This window comes from Nerophis lumbriciformis, linkage group LG22, assembly GCF_033978685.3.
Source record: "Nerophis lumbriciformis linkage group LG22, RoL_Nlum_v2.1, whole genome shotgun sequence".
NCBI lineage: Eukaryota > Metazoa > Chordata > Actinopteri > Syngnathiformes > Syngnathidae > Nerophis > Nerophis lumbriciformis.
This window is the reverse complement of record NC_084569.2, coordinates 18,928,598-18,955,372: the sequence shown is the minus strand read 5'-3', so window position 1 is coordinate 18,955,372 and position 26,775 is coordinate 18,928,598. Positions and strand designations below refer to the sequence as shown.

The following is a 26,775-nucleotide window of genomic DNA, read 5'->3' as shown; positions in this document are numbered from 1 at the left end:
TTGTGGCTTGTGCAGCCCTTTGAGACACTTGTGATTTAGGGCTATATAAATAAACATTTATTGATTGATTGATTGAGTGTATCAGTAAGTGGAATTCAATTATGGAATTGATCAAGCAAAGAAGTCAGACAATATACAAATATGATCCAGTTTAAGAAACGTGTTAAATAAAGCCTCTACCTTGTTTTTAATAAATACTTAGGCCTACTACACGAATGTATTCTAATGTTGGTCATTATGGTGGTACTTGGAGAGGTGAAGTGTTTTTTTAGATGGTACTTGGTGGAAAAAAAAGTTTGAGAACCACTGCACTACAACATTAGTTTTTTTTAATTGTATTTCTGCAACACACAGTTGAATACATGTGGAATATATTTGCAAGCAAGCTTAGAATATGTGTTGTTTTTGCATTTAACGTTGTTAGAATCCTAAGGGACAAAGAAAAACATGCCAATTGGTTTGCATTTTAGCACTAAATCCCGACTACCACTGGCTGATTTATAATGCATTCATAAGATCTGCCATGCCACAGCCACACTTCACAGAACATCTCAGCATTGGTAACATTTGAGTGCGGTGAAAGAGTCACTGCTTAAAACTGTGCGATCACCATCGCTTGTAAACATGGATGGTGTTACGGCAGTTTGGACAGTGGTGCTCCACATCCTTGCAGGAGTCCACACAGAATGGTATACAGCAGCAGAGAAAACACCTGAAAGTAAGAGGAAACATTAACAAAAAGGTATGTTCAGTTCTCCATAATCTTGAGAGGGAACCTATGATGATTCTACATTTAACACACTTTCTTGCGGTTAAGGTAATATTCAATGAATATGCTTTGGTGTTACAAACCCCGTTTCCATATGAGTTGGAAAATTGTGTTAGATGTAAATATAAACGGAATACAATGATTTGCAAATCCTTTTCAACCCATATTCAATTGAATGCACTACAAAGACAAGATATTTGATGTTCAAACTCATAAACTTTTTTTTTTTTTGGAAATAATAATTAACTTAGAATTTCATGGCTGCAACACGTGCCAAAGTAGTTGGGAAAGGGCATGTTCACCACTGTGTTACATCACCTTTTCTTTTAACAACACTCAATAAACGATTGGGAACTGAGGAAACTAATTGTTGAAGCTTTGAAAGTGGAATTCTTTCCCATTCTTGTTTTATGTAGAGCTTCAGTCGCAACAGTCCGGAGTCTCCGCTGTCGTATTTTACGCTTCATAATGCGCCACACATTTTCAAAGGGAGACAGGTCTGGACTGCAGGCGGGGCCAGGAAAGTACCCGCACTCTTTTTTTACGAAGCCACGCTGTTGTAACACATGCTGAATGTGGCCTTGGCATTGTCTTGCTGAAATAAGCAGGGGCGTCCATGAAAAAGACGGCGCTTAGATGGCAGCATATGTTGTTCCAAAACCTGTATGTACCTTTCAGCATTAATGGTGCCTTCACAGATGTGTAAGTTACCCATGCCCTGGGCACTAATGCACCCCCATACCATCACAGATGCTGGCTTTTGAACTTTGCGTCGATAACAGTCTGGATGGTTCGCTTCCCCTTTAGTCCGAATGACAAGATGTCGAATATTTCCAAAAACAATTTGAAATGTGGACTCGTCAGACCACAGAACAATTTTCCACTTTGCATGAGTCCATCTTAGATGATCTCGGGCCCAGAGAAGCCGGCGGCGTTTCTGGATGTTGTTGATAAATGGCTTTCGCTTTGCATAGTAGAGCTTTAACTTGCACTTACAGATGTAGCGACAAACTGTATTTAGTGACAGTGGTTTTCTGAAGTGTTCCTGAGCCCATGTGGTGATATCCTTGAGAGATTGATGTCGGTTTTTGATACAGTGCCGTCTGAGGGATCGAAGGTCACGGTCATTCAATGTTGGTTTCCGGCCATGCCGCTTACGTGGAGTGATTTCTCCAGATTCTCTGAACCTTTTGATGATATTATGGACCGTAGATGCTGAAATCCCTTAAATTTCTTGCAATTGCACTTTGAGAAACATTGTTCTTAAACTGTTTGACTATTTGCTCACACAGTTGTGGACAAAGTGGTGTACCTCGCCCCATCCTTACCTTGTGAAAGACTGAGCATTTTTTGGGAAGCTGTTTTTATACCCAATCATGGCACCCACCTGTTCCCAATTAGCCTGCACACCTGTGGGATGTTCCAAGTAAGTGTTTGATGAGCATTCCTCAACTTTATCAGTATTTATTGCCACCTTTCCCAACTTCTTTGTCACGTGTTGCTGGCATCAAATTCTAAAGTTAATGATTATTTGCAAAAAAAAAAAAGTTTATCAGTTTGAACATCAAATATGTTGTCATTGTAGCATATTCAACTGAATATGGGTTGAAAATGTTTTGCAAATCATTGTATTCCGTTTATATTTACATCTAACACAATTTCCCAACTCATATGAAAACGGGGTTTGCAATTGTACGTACATTTTGCTCCACTGCCACATTTATAACCTATTTTCTGCTTATGTCTGCAAGCTATTGGATGGTGGAGGTGTTCCTTGTAGATTGCAAATGCCCACATAAGTGTGTACGCCACACTGTCAAAAAAAGATTGTGTTCAGAGGACTCAAAAACTGTGTGCAAGTTCACAGCCAAATGCATTAACTGTCATGACTTCAACTATGGCGTGGTTTGTTTTCCCGAGGTGCAAATGATTTGGACCAGACATGACGTGCAGGTGAATACATATTTAATTTTAACACTCAAAGAAAGAATAAACAAAAGGCGCGCACAAGGGCGGATGTACAAAACTTGACTATTAACACAAAACTTGCACAACGTCAGAAACTATGAACAATGAAACAAAACTTGCAAACTATGGCATGAATAAAGAAAACTTACTTGGACGAGAAAACGGCATGAAAAAGCGCAGCAAGGGTCATAAGGGTGTGTGGAGAGTGTGATGTTGCCAGACAGACAGCCTGGCAAATCGAAGCTTAAATAATAGTGACGTGATTAGTGAAAACAGGTGCGTGACTCAAAACGTGAAACAGGTGCGTGACGTAACAGGTGAAAACTAATGGTTGCTATGGTGACAAAACAAACAAAAGTGCACAAAAAGTACAAAAACAAAACCGAACATGACTAAAACAAAACATGATCACACAGACATGACATTAACCTTATGATTTTAAGCTTTGGCATTGCTCAACACGATTATCCAACATTGTAACAACATTTGTAAGTCAGAAAATAGGAAAATCATCATATGTGCCCACCCTTTTTTATCGGTTGTAATTGTTCTTACCCGAAGATGGCGAGGCCTCCACAGATGCCCCAGGTCTTCAGGCCTGCTTTGAGTTCTACCTGGGTGACCACCGTCTGCTGGCAGTGGGGACACTGCGCTTGTCCTGGGCAATCTAGCAGCGATGGCATTTCCACCACGTGAGTCACTGAAAGTGGGAAATAATATAAATATAAACCAACACGTCTTTTTCTTCCACGGTTCGGATTCAGATTGGTTTTATTTGAATATACACTATATTGCCAAAAGTATTTGGCCACCTGCCTTTACTCACATATGAACTTGAAGTGCCATCCCATGGAATTGTCCAAAATGTTTTGGTATCCTGGAGCATTCAAAGTTCCTTTCACTGGAACTAAGGGGCCAAGGCCAACTCCTGAAAAACCAACCCCACACCATAATCCCCCCTCCACCAAATTTCACACTCGGCACAATCCATCCATCCATCTTCTTCCGCTTATCCGAGGTCGGGTCGCGGGGGCAGCAGCTTAAGCAGGGAAGCCCAGACTTCCCTCTCCCCAGCCACTTTGTCCAGCTCCTCTCGGGGGATCCCGAGGCGTTCCCAGGCCAGCCGGGAGAGATTGTCTTACCAGCGTGTCCTGGGTCTTCCCCGTGGCCTCCTACCGGTCGGACGTGCCCGAAACACCTTCCTAGGGAGGCGTTCGTGTGGTATCCTGACCAGATGCCCGAACCACCTCATCTGGCTCCTCTTGATGTGGAGGAGCAGCGGCTTTACTTTGAGCTCCCCCCGAATGACAGAGCTTCTCACCCTATCTCTAAGGGAGAGCCCCGCCACTCGGCGGAGGAAATTCATTTCGGCCGCTTGTACCCGTGATCTTGTCCTTTCGGTCATGACCCAAAGCTCATGACCATAGGTGAGGATGGGAACGTAGATCGAGAGCTTTGCCTTCCGGCTCAGCTCCTTCTTCACCACAACGGATCGATACAGCGTCCGCATTACTGAAGACGCCGCACCGATCCGCCTGTCGATCTCACGATCCACACACCCCCCCCCCCCCCCCCACACGTGAACAAGACTCCGAGGTACTTGAACTCCTCCACTTGGGGCAAGATCTCCTCCCCAACCCAGAGATGGCACTCCACCCTTTTCCGGGAGAGAACCATGGACTCGGACTTGGAGGTGCTGATTCCCATCCCAGTCGCTTCACACTCAGCTGCGAACCGATCCAGTGAGAGCTGAAGATCTTGGCCGGAGGAAGCCATCAGGACCACATCATCTGCAAATAGCAGTGACCTAATCCTGCAGCCACCAAACCAGATCCCCTCAACGCCCTGACTGCGCCTAGAAATTCTGTCCATAAAGGCCCAATGCAATCTGAAATGTAGCGTTCTCCTGGCAACCTCCAAACCCAGACTGGTCCATCAGATTGCCAGATGGAAAAGCGTGATTCATCAGTCCAGAGAAGGCGTCTCCACTGCTCTAGAGTCCAGTGGTGACGTGCTTTTACATCACTGCATCCGACGCTTTGCATTGGACTTGGTGATGTATGGCTTAGATGCAGCTGCTCGGCCATGGAAACCCATTCCATGAAGCTCTCTGCGTACTGTACATGGGCTAATTAGAAGGTCACATGAAGTTTGGAGCTCTATAGCAACTGACTGTGCAGAAAATCTTTGCACTATGGGCTTCAGCATCTGCCGACCCCTCTCTGTCAGTTTACGTGGCCTACCACTTGGTGGCTGACTTGCTGTTGTTCCCAAACTCTTCACTTTTCTTATAATAAAGTTGACTTTGGAATATTTAGAAGCAAGGAAATTTCACGACTGGATTTGTTGCACAGGTGGAATCCTATGACAGTTCCACGCTGGAAATCACTGAAAGCGGCCCATTCTTTCACATTTAGTAGAAACAGTCTCCATGCCTAAGTGCTTGATTTTATACACCGGGCCAAGTGATTAGGACACCTGATTCTCATCATTTGGATGGGTGGCCAAATACTTTTGGCAATATTGTGTATTTACAGATTCAAAATGGCGCATCACATTTTTACATTTTCAACATCTTACCTCTTTTCCACTTCATATCACACTTATGTTCACTCCCTGTACCCGGTTCACACACTACAAATTAGTCTAGTGTAAATACAACAGATTTTTTCACAACTATACTGAACAAAAAGATACGCGCAACACTTTTGTTTTCGCTCCCATTTTTCATGAATTGAACTCAGAGATCCAAAACATTTTACTATATACACAAAATACCTAATTCCCTCAAATAATGCTCACAAATCTGTCCAAATCTGTCTAAGTGAGCAACAGGGCTTCCTGATTCTGGTTTCCTGTTTGTCGTGCGTGACTGCTCGCTGTTGTCGCGAAAAAAGATAAGTATTATCTTTTCTATCTGTCTGCCCAAACCAGTGAAGTTGGCACGTTGTGTAATTCATTAATAAAAACAGAATACATTGATTTGCAAATCCTTTTCAACTTATATTCAATTGAATAGACTGCAAAGACAAGATGTTTAATGTTCAAACTGAGAAACTCAATTTATTTTTGCAAATAATCATTAACTTAGAATTTAATGGCAGCAACACATTGCAAAAAAGTTGGCACAGGGGCATTTTTACCACTGTGTTACATGGCCTTTCCTTTTAACAACACTCAGTAAACGTTTGGGAACTGAGGAGACACATTTTTGAAGCTTTTCAAGTGGAATTATTTCCCATTTTTGCTTGATGTACAGCTTAAGTTGTTCAACAGTCCGGGGTCTTCGTTGTCGTATTTTACGTTTCATAATGCGCCACACATTTTCAATGGGAGACAGGTCTGGACTACAGGCAGTCCAGTCTAGTACCCGCACTCTTTTACTATGAAGCCACGATGTTGTAACACGTGGCTTGGCATTGTCTTGCTGAAATAAGCAGGGGCGTCCATGATAACGTCAATGTTACGTGCAATGATTTCTCCAGATTCTCTGAACCTTTTGGTGATATTACAGACCGTAGATGGTGAAATCCCTAAATTCTTTGCAAAAGCTCATTGAGAAATGTTGTTCTTAAACTGTTGGACAATTTGCTCACGCATTTGTTCACAAAGTGGTGACCCTCGCCCTATCCTTGTTTGTGAATGACTGTGCATTTCATATTTCATGGAAGCTGCTTTTATACCTAATCATGGCACCCACCTGTTCCCAATTAGCCTGTTCACCTTTGGGATTTTCCAAATAAGTGTTTGATGATCATTCCTTAATTTTCTCAGTCTTTTTCGCCACTTGTGTCAGCTTTTTTGAATAAAATAACAAAGTTTTTCAGTTCGAACGTTAAGTATCTTGTCTTTGCAGTCTATTCAGTTGAAATCATTTGCAAATCATTGTATTCTGTTTTTATTTATGATTCACACAACATTCCAACTTCACTGGTTTTAGGTTTTTGTATTTATTTATGTCATTGAGGTCATTACGTTATGTTAGTCCTCTTTATAATTGCTTGGACCTGAAACTGAGAGGGAGGTTGTAATTGTTTTACGGTTTTCTTTATTCCTTCCCAAACATATTAAGTGGTCTTATCAAACTTGCAAACCACCCGCTCTTTGTCTCTCAGCTAGCTAGCTTCTAAGCTAACGAAGCTAAGTCCGGCGCGGTGAAGGCGGCTACGTTCTAAGGAATCTGCGACCAGATGTTGCGGCCACTTCTCCGAAAGTCAGCAAGAACTCGACACGGTGAAAGAAATAACAGGAGTATGGCTCCCTGCTCTTCGTGCACCATTCTCATGGATAGGTTGGCCCTACTAGAGGACCGTGTCCGCCATCTAGAGCAGAGTAATCTCGTAACTTTAGACGCTGCGGACCAGTGACGTGCAGTCAGGGGAGGCAGGTGAGGCGGGGCCTCACGTGCCATCATGTAAAGAAAAAAAATGTAAAAAGAAAACAAATTAATTAAATTGTTATATGTATCCAGTGATTATACTATAAAGTTATTTTCCATTTAACTTCACCAGTTTTAGATTATTTTTATTCGAAGTCGCTGAATTTTCACATTTGCCGTTCAAATACTGAGAAGAGACTTGCGGTGAGTCACCAGCCAGTTGAGCCTCGCCATGGATTGCGCAATGACTCGGCTAACTGCTGGCCTGCTGTGCAGTGAGACCGTATTGCTATAAGAATTATATTGTACATTTCCATAGTTTAGTTAGCTGATGTATATAATGTACAGTGTATTTTGTCAACAACTATTTCTTGTGTTGAGCAATCATAAAACGGCTGCAAAGACGCACTGTGTGAGGCTCGCAGTAATCCCGCCTCCTGGTGGTAGATGATCCCAGAGATCATTTTTGCGACTACTCGGCTGCAGAATAAGTGACAACAAGCAGCAACAGTTAGCGATCGTTTATTTTTTCCTCTCGCCTGGACTTTTAACATGGAGGATTACATATCTAAAATAAAACAGTTTTCTAAACTGGACTTTCAATCGAAGCAGGAGGTAATAATTAAAGGAAGATCTCCATCGAGACAGAGAGACTTTTAAAACTGAAGACAGATAAGGAAGACTTCTATAAACAAATTATTGATGCTTTTGTTCAGAAGGAGCGGCGCATGGACTTCATTTATAAGTAAAGGTAAGACCATAATACGTTTTTTTTTATTAAATGTGCTTTTTTGTGTGCTACAGTTTGTATGTGTAAAGTTAAAGTTAAGTTAAAGTACCAATGATTGTCACCCACACTAGGTGTGGTGAAATGTGTCCTCTGCATTTGACCCATCCCCTTGATCACCCCTTGGGAGGTGAGGGGAGCAGTGTGCAGCAGCGGCGCCGCGCCCGGGAATCATTTTTGGTGATTTAACCCCCAATTCCAACCCTTGATGCTGAGTGCCAAGCAGGGAAGAATGCTGGTATGAGCTTTTAAACATAACCCGTTAACTGCTGCCAATCAAATGGTGAATACGATACTCTTTAGGGTTCATATGTTTGTAAATCTGACTGTGATGAAGTCAGTGCCTCTCCAGCCATGAACCTCACCGCACGTCACTGCTGCGGACACATTTGCTAGCGTTAGTTGTAACGAGCTGACTAGCCCAGTTTGTAGCAGCCCTAAGAGCCCTACAAGCAACAGTGAACCGGTTGAGACGCATAATAGATTTAGCCCTTAAGCTAGACCCACCCCAGTCTACCGGGCACCACACCTTAGTCTCAGGGTACTCCATCACCCGAAACATACAGCTTAGAAAACCAGCCATAATTAAGTGTATTCCCGGGGCCAGAGCACCTGACATTGAAGCTAATTTTAGGGAGCTAACTCGCAACAGGCCTAGTAAACACATTATGACAGGCTAATCGCACCACTAGCTCTGCGAACATAGTTGTACACGTTGGCTCCAATGACACTAGGATGAGACAGTCAGAGATTACAAAGAGCCAAAAGGACCCGATAGGACTCTTTCTTCAGCTTGGCGGCATCCAGAGAGGGTTCTAGGATTACCGCCACGACAGGCACCAACCACCTTGGTCTACGGCTATCGATTGAAAATGGATTCTCGATTCAAACCAATTTTTGCAATACATCATTTGGTATGAAAATGATAATTAAAACTGTTCAAAAGAGGTTACAAACCTCTTCTTGGTCTCTGTACGAATGACGTAAACTTGTGGCGAGTAGGCGTAGAAATGACCTAAAATATATATATAGAGAGAGAAAGAGAGAGTGAGTGAGAGAGATTTTTGAATTTCACGAAGGTCCTGACTCTGAGTAGTCTTGGGTTCAATCCCGGGCTCGGGTTCTTTCTGTGTGGAGTTTGCATGTCCTCCCCGTGACTGCGTGGGTTCCCTCCGGGTACTCCGGCTTCCTCCCACCTCCAAAGACATGCACCTGGGGATAAGTTGATTGGCAACACTAAATTTGCCCTAGAGTGTGAATGTGAGTGTGAATGTTGTCTGTCTATCTGTGTTGGCCCTGCGATGAGGTGGCGACTTGTCCAGGGTGTACCCCACCTTCCGACAGATTGTAGCTGAGATAGGCTCCAGCGCCCCCGCGACCCCGAAGGGAATAAGCGGTAGAAAATGGATGGATGGATGGATGAACCAATTTAGAATCTGAATAAATAAAAATCGCGATATACATACTTATATTTAGATATACAATAACTCCATTATTTTGCTAACTTGACCTACATTTCCTTGCTTCTATTTTTAGCCAATGTGGCAGCAAAGCTGCATCAATTTCGCACAGACAGGAAGTATGACAAATAAACAAAACAAATCTGATAGATTTTCAGAATAAAACGGGCTATGTTTCATAAGGGGTTACTTAGGGATGTTAAAAGTTCAAAAATCGAGAAATCACATCCAAATGTTGTCCGATCAACGAGTCACGTCCAGACAAGATTTGCTAGTCAAAGCTATATGCTACATGCTAATGCTAGTTACAATGCACTGGCGGTCCTTCTAGGTTGATATTGTTTTGTCGCTATAGTGCTAATAGCAGTAACTGCAGCACGTACACAGCTTTGTTGTCCACCATTCGTGCGCGGCCTTGTCTTTTGTATAGTTGCATGACGGAACAGCGATATCATGGTTATCAAAAAGTAGCGGTTTGCTTATCCGCACAATAATGACAAGGCGCCGTTTTCAGACTTTCCCATTCTGGAGCCCGTTCTCAAAAACTATCGTTTCGATCCCGTCTGGATGAAAGACTGAAATTATACAATACTTTACTGTTAGCATCTAGTATTTGTGTGTGTGTTTGTGTGTGTGTGTGTGTGTGTGTGTGTGTGACGCAAAGAAAAGCTCTTACTCTTACCCTTACTTACGGTAGTCATTTAGCGCCACATGTTAGTTTTTACAAGACACCCTGCCTGTTTGAGAACAGAAAGTACTGTTGTAATGTACTTTATGTCCTGACTCATAAGGTGCCTGGCTGTCTAATCATTTCCCGTAAATCAAAGTTTTGATGCCTTCAGTGACATGAAAATAAAGAAAACGCATTGAATGAGAAGATGTGATCAAACTTTTGGCCTGTACTGTGTATACATACAGTCGTGGTCAAAAGTTTGCATACACTTGTAAAGAACATAATGTCATGGCTGTCTTGACATCACATGGACAAAAATAAGACCTTCTGGAGGAAAGTTCTGTGGTCAAATGAAACAAAAATTTAGCTGTTTGGCCACAATACCCAGCAATATGTTTGGAGGAGAAAAGGTGAGTCCTTTAATCCCAGGAACACCAAGCGTTATCGTCAAGCATGGTGGTGGGAGTATTATGCTCTGGGCCTGTTTTGCTGCCAATGGAACTGGTGCTTTACAAGAGTAAATGGGACAATGAAAAAGGAGGATTACCTCCAAATTCTTCAGGACAACCTAAAATCATCAGCCCAGAGGTTGGGTCTTGGGGGCAGTTGGGTGTTCCAGCAGGACAATGACCCCAAAACACGTCAAAAGTGGTAAAGGAATGGCTAAATCAGGCTAGAATTAGGATTTTAGAATGGCCTTCCCAAAGTCCTGATTTAAACGTGTGGACAATGCTGAAGAAACAAGTCCATGTCAGAAAACCAACAAACTTAGCTGAGCCGCACCAATTTTGTCAAGAGGAGTGGTCAAAAATTCAACCAGAAGCTTGCCAGAAGCTTGTGGATGGCTACCAAAAGCGCCTTATTGCAGTGAAACTTGCCAAGGGACATGTAACCAAATATTAACATTGCTGTATGTATACTTTTGACCCAGCAGATTTGCTCACATATTCAGTAGACCCATAACAAATTCATAAAAGAACCACATTTCATGAATGTTTTTTGTGACCAACTTAACTTAACTTAAAGGGGAACATTATCACCAGACCTATGTAAGCGTCAATATATACCTTGATGTTGCAGAAAAAAGACCATATATTTTTTTAACCGATTTCCGAACTCTAAATGGGTGAATTTTGGCGAATTAAACGCCTTTCTAATGTTCGCTCTCGGAGCGATGACGTCACAACGTGGCGTCACATCGGGAAGCAATCCGCCATTTTCTCAAACACCGAGTCAAATCAGCTCTGTTATTTTCCGTTTTTTTCGACTGTTTTCCGTACCTTGGAGACATCATGCCTCGTCGGTGTGTTGTCGGAGGGTGTAACAACACGAACAGGGACGGATTCAAGTTGCACCAGTGGCCCAAAGATGCGAAAGTGGCAAAAAATTGTTTGTTCCGCACACTTTACCGACGAAAGCTATGCTACGACAGAGATGGCAAGAATGTGTGGATATCCTGCGACACTCAAAGCAGATGCATTTCCAACGATAAAGTCAATGAAACCTGCCGCCAGACCCCCATTGAATCTGCCGGAGTGTGTGAGCAATTCAGGGACAAAGGACCTCGGTAGCACGGCAAGCAATGGCGGCAGTTTGTTCCCGCAGACGAGCGAGCTAAACCCCCTGGATGTCTTGGCTCACACCGTCCCTTATGCCACCGAAGATGATCAAGAGAAGAATATCGACCATAGCTTCCCTGGCCTGCTGACATCAACTCCAAAACTGGACAGATCAGCTTTCAGGAAAAGAGCGCGGATGAGGGTATGTCTACAGAATATATTAATTGATGAAAATTGGGCTGTCTGCACTCTCAAAGTGCATGTTGTTGCCAAATGTATTTCATATGCTGTAAACCTAGTTCATATTTGTTAGTTTCCTTTAATGCCAAACAAACATATACCAATCGTTGGTTAGAAGGCGATCGCCGAATTCGTCCTCGCTTTCTCTCGTGTCGCTGGCCGTCGTGTCGTTTTCGTCGGTTTCGCTTGCATACGGTTCAAACCGGTATGGCTCAATAGCTTCAGTTTCTTCTTCAATTTCGTTTTCGCTACCTGCCTCCACACTACAACCATCCGTTTCAATACATGCGTAATCTGTTGAATCGCTTAAACCGCTGAAATCCGAGTCTGAATCCGAGCTAATGTCGCTATAGCTTGCTGTTCTATGCGCCATGTTTGTTTGTGTTGGCATCACTATGTGACTTCACAGGAAAATGGACGGGTGGTTAAAATCAGGCACTTTGAAGCTTTTTTTAGGGATATTGCGTGATGGGTAAAATTTTGAAAAAAAACTTCGAAAAATATAATAAGCCACTGGGAACTGATTTTTAATGGTTTTAACCATTCTGAAATTGTGATAATGTCCCCCTTTAAGACAGCCATGACATTATGTTCTTTACAAGTGTATGTAAACTTTTGACCACATATATATATCCATCCATCCATCTTCTTCCGCTTATCCGAGGTCGGGTCGCGGGGGCAGCAGCTTAAGCAGGGAAGCCCAGACTTCCCTCTCCCCAGCCACTTCGTCCAGCTCCTCCCGGGGGATCCCGAGGCGTTCCCAGGCCAGCCGGGAGAGATAGTCTTCCCAGCGTGTCCTGGGTCTTCCCCGTGGCCTCCTACCGGTCGGACGTGCCCGAAACACCTTCCTAGGGAGGCGTTCGGGTGGCATCCTGACCAGATGCCCGAACCACTTCATCTGGCTCCTCTCGATGTGGAGGAGCAGCGGCTTTACTTTGAGCTCCCCCCGGATGGCAGAGCTTCTCACCCGATCTCTAAGGGAGAGCCCCGCCACCCGGCGGAGGAAACTCATGTCGGCCGCTTGTACCCGTGATCTTGTCCTTTCGGTCATGACCCAAAGCTCCTATGTGAGGATGGGAACGTAGATCGACCGGTAAATCGAGAGCTTTGCCTTCCGGCTCAGCTCCTTCTTCACCACAACGGATCGATACAGCGTCCGCATTACTGAAGACGCCGCACCGATCCGCCTGTCGATCTCACGATCCACTCTTCCCCCACTCGTGAACAAGACTCCGAGGTACTTGAACTCCTCCACTTGGGGCAAGATCTCCTCCCCAACCCGGAGATGGCACTCCACCCTTTTCCGGGAGAGAACCATGGACTCGGACTTGGAGGTGCTGATTCCCATCCCAGTCGCTTCACACTCGGCTGCGAACTGATCCAGTGAGAGCTGAAGATCTTGGCCGGAGGAAGCCATCAGGACCACATCATCTGCAAATAGCAGAGACCTAATCCTGCAGCCACCAAACCAGATCCCCTCAACGCCCTGGCTGCGCCTAGAAATTCTGTCCATAAAGGTTATGAACAGAATCGGTGACAAAGGGCAGCCTTGGCGGAGTCCAACCCTCACTGGAAACGTGTCCGACTTACTGCCGGCAATGCGGACCAAGCTCTGACACTGATTATACAGGGAGCGAACTGCCACAATAAGACAGTCCGTTACCCCATACTCTCTGAGCACGCCCCACAGGACTTCCCGGGGTACACGGTCGAATGCCTTCTCCAAGTCCACAAAGCACATGTAGACTGGTTGGGCAAACTCCCATGCACCCTCAAGGACCCTGCCGAGAGTATAGAGCTGGTCCACAGTTCCACGACCAGGACGAAAACCACACTGTTCCTCCTGAATCCGAGGTTCGACTATCCGGCGTAGCCTCCTCTCCAGTACACCTGAATAGACCTTACCGGGAAGGCTGAGGAGTGTGATCCCACGATAGTTGGAACACACCCTCCGGTTCCCCTTCTTAAAGAGAGGAACCACCACCCCGGTCTGCCAATCCAGAGGTACCGCCCCCGATGTCCACGCGATGTTGCAGAGTCTTGTCAACCAAGACAGCCCCACAACATCCAGAGCCTTAAGGAACTCCGGGCGGATCTCATCTACCCCCGGGGCCTTGCCACCGAGGAGCTTTTTAACTACCTCGGCAACCTCAGCCCCAGAAATAGGAGAGCCCACCACAGATTCCCCAGGCCCTGCTTCCTCATAGGAAGACGTGCTGGTAGGATTGAGGAGGTCTTCGAAGTATTCCCTCCACCGATCCACAACATCCGCAGTCGAGGTCAGCAGAACACCATCCCCACCATACACGGTGTTGACACTGCACTGCTTCCCCTTCCTGAGGCGGTGGATGGTGGTCCAGAATTGCTTCGAAGCCGTCCGGAAGTCTTTTTCCATGGCCTCCCCGAACTCCTCCCATGTCCGAGTTTTTGCCTCCGCGACCGCTGAAGCCGCACACCGCTTGGCCTGTCGGTACCTGTCTGCTGCCTCAGGAGTCCCATGAGCCAAAAGAACCCGATAGGACTCCTTCAGCCTGACGGCATCCCTCACCGCCGGCGTCCACCAACGGGTTCTAGGATTACCGCCACGACAGGCACCAACTACCTTGCGGCCACAGCTCCAATCGGCCGCCTCGACAACAGAGGTACGGAACATCGTCCACTCGGACTCAATGTCCAGCACCTCCCTTGTGACATGTTCAAAGTTATTCCGGAGAAGGGAATTGAAACTCTCTCTGACAGGAGACTCTGCCAGGCGTTCCCAGCAAACCCTCACAATGCGTTTGGGCCTGCCAGGTCTGTCCGGCATCCTCCCCCACCATCGCAGCCAACTCACCACCAGGTGGTGATCGGTAGAAAGCTCTGCCCCTCTCTTCACCCGAGTGTCCAAAACATGAGACCGCAAATCCGATGACACAACTACAAAGTCGATCATGGAACTGCGGCCTAGGGTGTCCTGGTGCCAAGTGCACATATGGACACCCTTATGTTTGAACATGGTGTTTGCTATCGACAATCTGTGACGAGCACAAAAGTCCAATCACAGAACACCACTCGGGTTCAGATCCGGGCGGCCATTGTTCCCAATCACACCTCTCCAGGTTTCACTGTCGCTGCCAACATGAGCGTTGAAGTCCCCCAGTAGAACGAGGGAATCACCCGGGGGAGCACTCTCCAGTACTCCCTCGAGTGAATCCAAAAAGGGTGGGTACTCTGAGCTGCCGTTTGGCGCATAAACGCAAACAACAGTCAGGACCCGTCCCCCCACCCGAAGGCGGAGGGAAGCTACCCTCTCGTCCACCGGGTTGAACTCCAACGTGTAGGCTTTGAGCCGAGGGGCAACAAGAATTGCCACCCCAGCCTGTCGCCTCTCACTGCCGGCAACGCCAGAGTGGAAGAGAGTCCAGCCCCTCTCAAGAGAAGTGGTTCCAGAGCCCTTGCTGTGCGTCGAAGTGAGTCCGACTATGTCTAGCCGGAACTTCTCCACCTCACGCACTAGCTCAGGCTCCTTCCCCCCCAGCGAAGTGACGTTCCACGTCCCAAGAGCCAGCTTATGTAGCCGAGGATCGGACCGCCAAGTGCCCTGCCCTCGGCTGCCGCCCAGCTCACACTGCACCCGACCTCTATGGCCCCTGCTATGGGTGGTGAGCCCATTGGAGGGGGGACCCACGGTGCCTCTTCGGGCTGTGCCCGGCCGGGCCCCATGGGGACAGGCCCGGCCACCAGGCGCTCGCCATCGTGCCCCACCTCCGGGCCTGGCTCCAGAGGGGGGCCCCGGTGACCCGCGTCCGGGCGAGGGAAATCTGGGTCTTTTGTTTGTGTTCTTCATCGAGGTCTTCGAGCTGCTCTTTGTCTGATCCCTCACCTAGGACCAGTTTGCCTTGGGAGACCCTACCAGGGGGCATAGAAACCCCCGGACAACATAACTCCTAGGATCATTGGGACACGCAAACTCCTGTACCACGGTAAGGTGGCAGCTCAGAGAGGAGCACATATATATATATATATATATATATATATATACATATATATATATATATATATATATATATATATATACGTTAGGTCAGGAAAAACACAGAGGCTATTTCATCCCTACAAGCCTGTTTCGCAGGTTTCCCTGCTCTTCAGGGGATTTTATTGAAGTGTCTGTGGTTGTTACATATATTTAGAGTACATTACATGGGGGTGTGGTCACTGTTACACAGTAGTGCCTTGCTTCTGTGCCGGCATGATGAGAGCAGTTCGTTGGGTTTGTTTTAAGTGGACATGCTGGTGTGGTATATAATACAATTTTCTTTCAGGCACACGTTACATCTTTTAGCTGCAATGTTGTATGGTGAGGGAGATGCGACAATTCGCCATGTAATGGCGTGATCAATTTTATTGTCTGTAAGAGTCCATATGTGTTTGCTCAGCTCTGTAGAGTTATTGAGTCGGGGCCTACGGAATGATGCTGTGTGATTGTTATAAGGTTTTATCTGTGAGTCCAATGTATGTCTCTGTGTTTGAGTTGTCCTTGCTGGTGGCGCTGGCTTGGTAAACATCTGATGTTCTTAAACAGTTTCCGTTTAGTGGGCAGTTAAGCCTTTTATCTGCACTTGCAGTTATCTGTGGAGTTAGATTCGTTAGCGGTTGCTTGTCTGTGTGTGCTCAGAATCTTTTTCTTGTGTAAGTCAATGGTTTGTTTGATATTCATCATGCAGCTGTAGCTAAGTTTCAAGGTGTTCCTGTTGAATATCTTCCTGAGTACATGTTTTTTGGGGAAGTGCCTGTCAATAATGTCTCATCATGCCGGCACAGAAGCAAGGCACTACTGTGTAACAATGGCCACACCCACATGTAATGTACCCTATATATATGTAACAACCACAGACAATTCTATAAAATCCCCTGAAGAGCAGGGAAACGTGCGAAACAGGCTTGTAGGGATGAAATAGCCTTTTTCCTGACCTAACGTATATTCCGCTCTATCCCGGTATTGAGCACTGTATGTATATGTCTATTTGTTTATATACATGTATATATGTATATGTTTATATACATGGATATATATGTATATATGTTTATATACATGTATATATATGTATATATGTACATATGTTTATATATATATATATATATATATATATATATATATATATATATATATATATATATATATATATATATATATATATATATATATATATATATATATATATTTATATATATATGTATATATATATATATATATATATATATATATATATATATATATATATATATATATATATATATATATGTATATATATATATATTTATATATATATGTATATATATATATATATATATATATATATATATATGTATATATATATATATTTATATATATATGTATATATATATATATATATATATATATATATATATATATATATATATATATATATATATATATATATATATATATATATATATATATATGTTCCGCAGCCTCCGAAGCAGAACCTCCACGTTCTGTAACAGCTTCTTCCCTCAGGCCGTAAGACTCTTGAACGCATCATAATAATCCCCTCAACTCCCCCCAAAATGGATTAACTCGCTGGAATAAAAAAGACAATATAACATACATCCATAAATGTGGATGCATATGAAAAAGTGCAATATATTTATCTGTACAGTAACCTATTTATTTGTTTATATCTGCACCTTATTGCTTTTTTATTCTGCACTACCATGAGCTAATGTAACGAAATGTTGTTCTTATCTGTACTGTAAAGTTCAAATTTGAATGACAATAAAAAGGAAGTCTAAGTCAATGGTCAAATCAACGTCACAACCTAACATTGAATAGACGTCATCAAAAAGCATGTTGTTTCAAAGTTGTATTTGTGTTGTACAAACCCTGTTTCCATATGAGTTGGGAAATTGTGTTAGATGTAAATATAAACGGAATACAAGGATTTGCAAATCATTTTCAACCCATATTCAGTTGAATATGCTACAAAGACAACATATGTGATGTTCAAACTGATAAACATTTTTTTTTTTTTGCAAATAATCATTAACTTTAGAATTTGATGCCAGCAACACGTGACAAAGAAGTTGGGAAAGGTGGCAATAAATACTGATAAAGTTGGGGAATGCTCATCAAACACTTATTTGGAACATCCCACAGGTGAACAGGCAAATTGGGAACAGGTGGGTGCCATGATTGGGTATAAAAGCAGATTCCATGAAATGCTCAGTCATTCACAAACAAGGATGGAGCGAGGGTCACCACTTTGTCAACAAATGCGTGAGCAAATTGTTGAACAGTTTAAGAAAAACCTTTCTCAACCAGCTATTGCAAGGAATTTAGGGATTTCACCATCTACGGTCCGTAATATCATCAAAGGGTTCAGAGAATCTGGAGAAATCACTGCCTGTAAGCAGCTAAGGCCATGACCTTCGATCCCTCGGGCTGTACTGCATCAACAAGCGACATCAGTGTATAAAGGATATCACCACATGGGCTCAGGAACACTTCAGAAACCCACTGTCAGTAACTACAGTTGGTCGCTACATCTGTAAGTGCAAGTTAAAACTCTCCTATGCAAAGTGAAAACCGTTTATCAACAACACCCAGAAACGTCGTCGGCTTCGCTGGGCCTGAGCTCATCTAAGACGGACTGATGCAAAGTGGAAAAGTGTTCTGTGGTCTGAGGAGTCCACATTTCAAATTGTTTTTGGAAACTGTGGACGTTGTGTCCTCCGGACCAAAGAGGAAAAGAACCATCCGGATTGTTATAGGCGCAAAGTTGAAAAGCCAGCATATGTGATGGTATGGGGGTGTATTAGTGCCCAAGACATGGATAACTTACACATCTGTGAAGGCGCCATTAATACTGAAAGGTACATACAGGTTTTGGAGCAACATATAATGCCATCCAAGCAACGTTACCATAGACGCCCCTTCTTATTTCAGCAATACAATGCCAAGCCACGTGTTACATCAACGTGGCTTCATAGTAAAAGAGTGCGGGTACTAGACTGGCCTGCCTGTAGTCCAGACCTGTCTCCCAATGAAAATTGTGTGACGCATTATGAAGCGTAAAATACCACAACGGAGACCCCCGGACTGTTGAACAACTTAAGCTGTACATCAAGCAAGAATGGGAAAGAATTCCACCTGAGAAGCTTAAAAAATGTGTCTCCTCAGTTCGCAAACGTTTACTGAGTGTTGTTAAAAGGAAAAGCCATGTAACACAGTGATGAACATGCCCTTTCCCAACTACTTTGGCACGTGTTGCAGCCATGAAGTTCTAAGTTAATTATTATTTGCAAAAAAAAAATAAAGTTTATAAGTTTGAACATTAAATATCTTGTCTTTGTAGTGCACTCAATTGAATATGGGTTGAAAATGATTTGCAAATCATTGTATTCCGTTTATATTTACATCTAACACAATTTCCCAACTCATATGGAAACACGGTTTGTAAAATATTGGTTGGAAAATGACCAAAATTCAATGGTCAAATCAACGTCAGAACCCAACATTGATTAAACGTTGTCAAAGAGCATTTTGTTCCAATGTGAGTTTTGAGTTGCTCAACGTCAGGACCTAATTCAAGTTCTCCACGTTGTTTGAATGTCTTGTGCCTGCGAGGATGTGCGTGTATGTAAGTATACAGTACATGTATATAATTCTTGGACTTAATTATTAAAAAACACTTTCAATTCAGCTGCCACAATGACAGGATCTTTAACTAGTTATTATTGATTTATTTGATTGATATCTAGACCCTGAACGTAAGACAACTTGCCTTTTTCAAAAGGAAAACAAAAATGTGAAGGCACACTTTCATGTGTATTTGCTGTTCAATCATACCTCTTATTTATTATGTGAGGTCAAATGACAAGCGATGACGTCATCTCAGTGCTGTATTGTGTACAATCAGGGTGAGGCTCTCCTGCAAATGTTATGTTGAGCAAGGATTGCTTGAGTGGTTTATGCACTTCCTGAATGATTTAATATGAATTTATGATGAGACAGAATAGAAAATGAGCAGCGGTCTGACCACTATATATAAGAAACCAGTGCACATGCTTTTAAAGCATGAGCCATGTGCCACTCCCACTAATCCAATCATTTCAATCAATACTATAAAGTAAAGTGGGGAACCTCCCTGGATCCTGGACCATGGGCGTCGTACATGAGGGCTCTAAATATGACTGCCATGCTGAGAGGCTTCTATAGTTCCTTTTTATTGACAAATGCTAAGTGGACGGAGCACAATTAAGAAGTGAAAGTTCCCCAGTGTCAGGACTAGGACTTTGACGTGGTTTGTTCTCCCGTGGTGCGAATGAGCATTTGGACCAGACATGGCGTGAAGGTGAATACATTATTTATTTTACACTAACAAAAGAACAAAAAGCGCGCTCAGGGCGGATGTACAAACTTGACTAACGAAAACAAAAGACTTGCACGGGGGCAAAAAACTATGAACAACATAAAACACTAACTATGGCAATAATAAACAAAACTTACTTGGCATGGACATGAAGTGCGCAGAGGTGGACAGAGTGTGACAGGTGTATAATACGGGGTGAGGTCGTCAGGCCGAACAACAGAAAATGAATGAACTTAAATACTATGGACATGATTAGTGAAAGCAGGTGCGTGACTCAAAACGTGAAACAGGTGCGTGACGTGACAGGTGAAAACTAATGGTTGCTATGGTGACCAGACAAGGGAGTGAAAAGACAGAAACTAAACAAAACGTGACTTAAAACAAAACATGATAATACAGACATGACACCCAGTGTGTATAGTACTAGTTCCTGATTTGATGCAATAAGAGGAACAATGGTATAGAGCGTCAGTCTACCCCAGGGCAGCTGTGGCTATGAAAGTACCTTACCACCACCAGGTGTGAATGTTTGATGGGTTCTACATGTAAAGCGACTTTGGGTACTTAGAAAAGCGCTATATAAATCCCAGTTATTATTATTATTATTATGGGTGTCAAACTGAGCAGCTCAAAGTCCTGAATGGTTGATTTATTCATTGTTATTTTATTTTCTAATTTATTAGCCTGTGGAAGAAGTTAATGTTGATATTTACCTCAGAAGGCTGCAAATAGAAAAGTGGCATTACATTTTTATATAAATTGTATTTGATATGCCATTGATATTTTTTATTATTATTATTATTATTATTATTTGAAAATCGATTTTGCATGTCACTATAAAGTTATACAAGCCTTGCTTGTTCAATATTCAATGCAAAACTTGTTTGGGTCCATATTAAAAGGTTAATTTGTTCAACCTTGGCCCGCGGCTTTGTTCAGTTTTACATTTTGGCCCACTCTGTATTTGAGTTTGACACCCCTGCCCTATAAGATGAAGGCAATTGCATGTTGTTGATATTTGAAATGTATTCAATGTTTATAAATTAATAATTAAATATACTAAATGTAAAAAAGGGAATATATATTCAAAATAAGATATTTAAATGAAATCTAGTTTGGTTACGTCATCATGAGCGCAACACAAGGTTGTAAAAGTTTCAACTACAATTCTAAATAAGATGTCAAAAGCAAACTGAAATCAAATACACACAGCTTAAAGATTGATCAATACCTATTTATGATGATTTATCAAAATATAAAAGAATTGTACCTGAACAGAACGCTCATGATGGTTACACCAAAAAACAGCGCTATGAATCGCTTTTTCCAAGTTTTTGGGGCATTTTTATGCTATTTCCAAGCATCTCCTTTTTATTATTGTTGATTTTAAATGGTCAAACTAATGCATATCATATATGCATGCCCTAGTAAACAAAACAAAAAAGTCATATTTATTTTGATTGTTACATTTTGAAGTACATTTGTGCAGGTGGGTGCGAATGTACCCATTACCAGAGCAGTACACGTAAATAAAACTAAGCGCTGAGAGGTCTCCATAGTTTAGTGAGTGGAAAAATGCAGGCTTTTTCACTGTTTGTTTTTTGTTATGTTCTTGTTCGCCTGGTAAAATATTGCATTTCCCGCACTCGGCTGGATGGTTCGGTTTCAGAATCTGAAATAAGTTTGTTGTGCCGCTGCCTTTTTGAAACAAACTTTGCTGCGTGCAATCACTTGTTTTACGTCTGTTTCCGCAAAACCAAACCACTGACTATATACTCTTTTATCTGGAACAAACGTCTCGCCCTCGTTTTCTTTAGTATTAGCATGTAAAGTTAAAGTTAAAGTACCAATGATTGTCACACACACACTAGGCGTGGCAAAATTATTCTCTGCATTTGACCCATCACCCTTGATCACCCCCTGGAGGGTGAGGGGAGCAGTGGGCAGCAGCGGTGGCCGCGCCCGGGAATAATTTTTGTTGATTTAACCACCAATTCCAACCCTTGATGCTGAGTGCCAAGCAGGGAGGTAATGGGTCCCATTTTTATAGTCTTTGGTATGACTCGGCCGGGGCTTTGAATGTGCAATGTGGTGTGTGTTAATGTCTCTCAGTCAATACGGGGGAGAGCGGAAGCTACGGAAGCTCCTGGGGACAAAAAATATAACGGAGCAAGAAGAAAAAAAACAGAATTTTTGTTTTTCAAATCGTCTGCAACAAAAATCTCAAATTTATCAATAAAATCGATTCATCGCCCTGGTCTAATCTAAGCTTTCGGTCCGGGAGGTATTTAATTTGCAGTATTTAATCGCAGTTTTTCCGACAATCTTAATTTAAAACGGTAATATTAACCGTCGGGAGCTTTACCGCTGTTATCATTATTACCGTCTATAGTTACATTCCTAATAATTAATGTGTAAAACATTTGAACTGTGTTTAACTGTGCATCCACGGACAATGCCAAGCACCCACGTGGGATTGACGGCAACTTTCATTCTTCTACAGAATTTTTGAAAAATCAATCCTGTTGTTAATTTAGTGGCGTGTTTGGTCCGTTTCACATAATAAAAGAGTCACAAATCAAATAGTCAATAATTAACAAAATCTAACCAAGGCTTTATTGTGCCTGATAATTAACTAACGACACAATCATCTTGACTTTGAACACACTGCCCACGAACGAATGAAGTGTCACACTAAGGGTGGCAGTATGAACAATGCCAACACTGTCATAAACATGTGCCATATAGTGAAACCACACTAAACTACAACGACAAACATATTTTGGAAGAGTATTTGCACCGCAACACAGCATAAACACTACAGAACAAATTCCCAGAATTCCCCGGAGCACCAACTCTTCCGGGACTCTACAATATAAACAAACGCCATTGGTGGATCTACACCTAACATCCACTGTAATGATACCACGTACAATAGTGTATCTAGTCGATACCACTATGATTACATCTACATTTTTTAACATCACAAAATCTTCTTTTGTTTTTTTTAATTTATATTATGTTTATAAACTCAGGAAATATGTCCCTGGACACATGAGGACTTTGAATATGACCAATGTATGATCCTGTAACGACTTGGTATTGGATTGATACCCAAATTTGTAGTATCATCCAAAACTAACAGAAGAATAAGTGATTATTACATTTTAACAGAAGTGTAGATAGAACATGTTAAAAGTGAAAGTAAGCAGATATTAACAGTAAATGAACAAGTAGATTAATAATTCATTTTCTAACACTTTTCCTTAATAATGTTGACAAAATAATAGAATGATACATGACACAATATGTTACTGCATATGTCAGCAGACTAATTAGGAGCCTTTGTTTGTTTACTTACTACTAAAAGACAAGTTGTCTACTATGTTCACTATTTTATTTAAGGACAAACTTGCAATAGGAAACATATGTTTAATGTACCCTAAGATTTGTGTTAAAATAAAGCCAATCATGACATTTTTTGTGGTCCCCTTTATTCAACCCTTGTGTAATGTTCATATTGTTGTTACTTAGCCAGTGTTTGTGGGTCTGATGGACCCGTTGCATTTTGTGGCTTTTAATGCCTCACAATCAAACACTTTCATGTTAAAATACTGAACTGAACAGATGTTTACTTTATCCCAATAAACATCTGTTCAGTATTTTAACATTAAAGTGTTTGATCGTGAGGCATTAAAAGCCACAAGTCCATCAGACCCACAAACGCTGGCTGAGTAACAACAATATGAACGTTGCACAGAAAATTTCTCTGCCAGTTTCTGCATCCCACAGGGATTCTTCTTTTGTGTTTCTGCACCTGTGGTTCCCACACAATTTTGCAACATTGTTTGTAAACACTGTCTGCTCTCATTTTCTCGCACATTTGACCCTCTGATGTTCAGTGTACCTACACTCTGTCCTCCTCCTGTCTAGGCCTGCTGTGTGTGTGTGTGTGTGTGTGTGTGTGTGTGTGTGTGTGTGTGTGTGTGTGTGTGTGTGTGTGTGTGTGTGTGTGTGGTACACAGAACATCAATTTCCACACTTCTATTAGTCCCGGGTCCAGTGGACCCGGACATCTTATATGTAATAGAAATGTGTAGGGGGGGTGTATGGTGTGTGGTCATTAAATATGTATTCTGATATATGTTCTTCACAGAAAATGAGCCAAAGTCAGTGAGTCTCAGTTTGAAAAATTAATTAATTGTATCATTTTTCTTTTAATAAAAAATGAAAACAGGTCCCACAGACCCGAACACCACACAAGGGTTAAAAAAGTACCGAAAAGTACCAAAACACTTTTGGTACCGGTACCAAAAAATTGGTATCGGGACAACACTAATACACACACACCGAGCACCCACTGGCAGAAACCTAGATCGGCACCTATGGTTGGAAATATGCTTTTTGAATGATGACTAATGCCTAGTTAATGCGTAACAGTATGTAATTATCAATTGGGGTAAAACCTTATAGATGCACAACATTCAGTCAACAGATATTCATCAGTTAAGGGTACATAAATTCCAGCTGCCATAAGCGGGTCAACAACCTTCAACACATTTATAAGAAATCTCAAATCCTTCATGTAAAATACTGTTTATTATATTGTGCATAGCAGTGTTTTTACTATGTTCTACCATCTTGTATTGACATCTTTCTTTTTCTGTCTCTTGCCTGCCAGGAACTACATATATAACTATCTCCGGCATATTAACTTATTCATCAATTTGCATAGTCCATCTTTAATAAATAAATGGTAGACCTGTTTTCCTCCTGAGAGCCAGCGTCCTTGGCAGTGGATGTTTGTCTTATGCATAACAGGGCTATTGTTTCTCTGAAATGTGCAACTCTGACAGAAGAAATAGACCAAAAACAATCACGGTTCACTGCGGTGGACACTTGTTTCAGGAGTGTATAAAAATATTAAAAAATTATATTTACTTACTTGTCACTGTCTTCTTCTTTGTTGGATTCGCCTGGTTGAAAGACGAGAGGACAAATATTAGCAAAAACTGTTTGAATTAGAACTAAAAAAACTATGACTTCACGACTTCATAAGCCCAACAGAGAAGATGCAGCATCTGAAAGCACATTTACCAGCACAGCCTCCCCTCCCCTCACAGTTTCCACTTATCGGCTCCACCCAACATCCAATGTGAGGACATTAATAAATCAAAATAAATGTGTATGCAAAAACAGTGAGAACAACCTCCCTCTCAGTTTCAGCTCCAAGCAAATATAAAGAGGACTATTATAGCATAATGACGTCAATGACATAAATAAATACAAAACCCAAAACCAGTGAAGTTGGGCACGTTGTGTAAATGGTAAATAAAAACAGAATACAATGATTTGCAAATCCTTTTCAACTTATATTCAATTGAATAGACTGCAACGACAAGATATTTAACGTTCGAATTGGAAAACGTTGTTATTTTTGGCAAATATTAGCTCATTTGGAATTTGATGCTTGCAACATGTTTAAAAAAGGGGGCAAAAAAAACCTGAGAAAGTTGAGGAATGCTCATTAAACACTTATTTGGAACATCCCACAGGTGAACAGGCTAATTGGGAACAGGTGGGTGCCCTGATTGGGTGTAAAAGCAGCTTCCATGAAATTCACAAACAAGGATGGGGCGAGGGTCGCCACTTTGTGAACAAATTGTCCAACAGTTTAACAACATTTCTCAACGAGTTATTGCAAGAAATCTTCGGTCAGTAATATCATCAAAAGGTTCAGAGAATCCGGAGAAATCACTGCACGTAAGCGATTATATTACGGACCTTGGATGCCTCAGGCGGTACTGCATCAAAAAGCGACATCCGTGTGTAAAGGATATCACCACATGGGCTCAGGAACACTTCAGAAAACCACTGTCAGTAACTACAGTTTGTCGCAACATCTGTAAGTGCAAGTTAAAACTCTACTTTGAAAAGCCAAAGCCGTTTATCAACAACACCCAGAAACGCTGCCGGCTTCGCTGGGCCCGAGCTCATCTCAGATGGACTGATGCAAAGTGGAAAAGTGTTCTGTGGCCTGACAAGTCCACATTTCAAATTGTTTTTGGAAACTTTGGATTTTGTGTCCTCAGGAACAAAGAGGAAAATAACCATCCGAATTGTTATAAGGTCAAAGTTCAAAAGACAGCATCTGTGATGGTATGGGGGTGTATTAGTGCCCAAGGCTTGGGTGACTGACACATCTGTGAAGGCACCATTAATGCTTAAAGGTACATACATGTTTTGGAGCAACATATGTTGCCATCTAAGCAACGTTATCATGGACGCCCCTGCTTATTTCAGCAAGACAATGCCCAGCCACGTGTTACAACAGTGTTTCTTCATCGTATAAGAGTGCGGGTACTAGACTGGCCTGCCTGTAGTCCAGACCTGTCTCCCATTAAAAATGTGTGGCGCATTATAAAGCCTAAAATACCACAACAGAGACCCCCGGACTGTTGAACAACTTAAGCTGTACATCAAGCAAGAATGGGAAATAATTCCACCTGAAAATCTTCAAAAATTGGTCTCCTCAGTTCCCAAACGTTTACTGAGTGTTGTTAAAAGGA

The 26,775-nt window shown here is 42.4% G+C and overlaps 1 protein-coding gene across 1 annotated transcript; it reads right to left on the bottom strand.

The window, feature by feature from the left end:
• Nucleotides 1–312: 312 nt before the first annotated feature.
• Nucleotides 313–25,346, bottom strand: LOC133615053 (lipopolysaccharide-induced tumor necrosis factor-alpha factor homolog). Its single transcript, XM_061973392.2, has 3 exons — nt 25,152–25,346; nt 3,293–3,437; nt 313–712 (listed from the first exon to the last, which is right to left on the bottom strand). Coding segments are annotated over exons 1-3 (252 nt in total). The 5' UTR covers nt 25,153–25,346; the 3' UTR covers nt 313–606.
• Nucleotides 25,347–26,775: the final 1,429 nt, after the last annotated feature.

Coding starts and splice junctions, on each gene's coding strand:
- LOC133615053 (XM_061973392.2), bottom strand. Junction 713..3,292: donor GGAGGCCTCGCCATCTTCGG/GTAAGAACAATT, acceptor TCTTACTTTCAG/GTGTTTTCTCTGCTGCTGTA.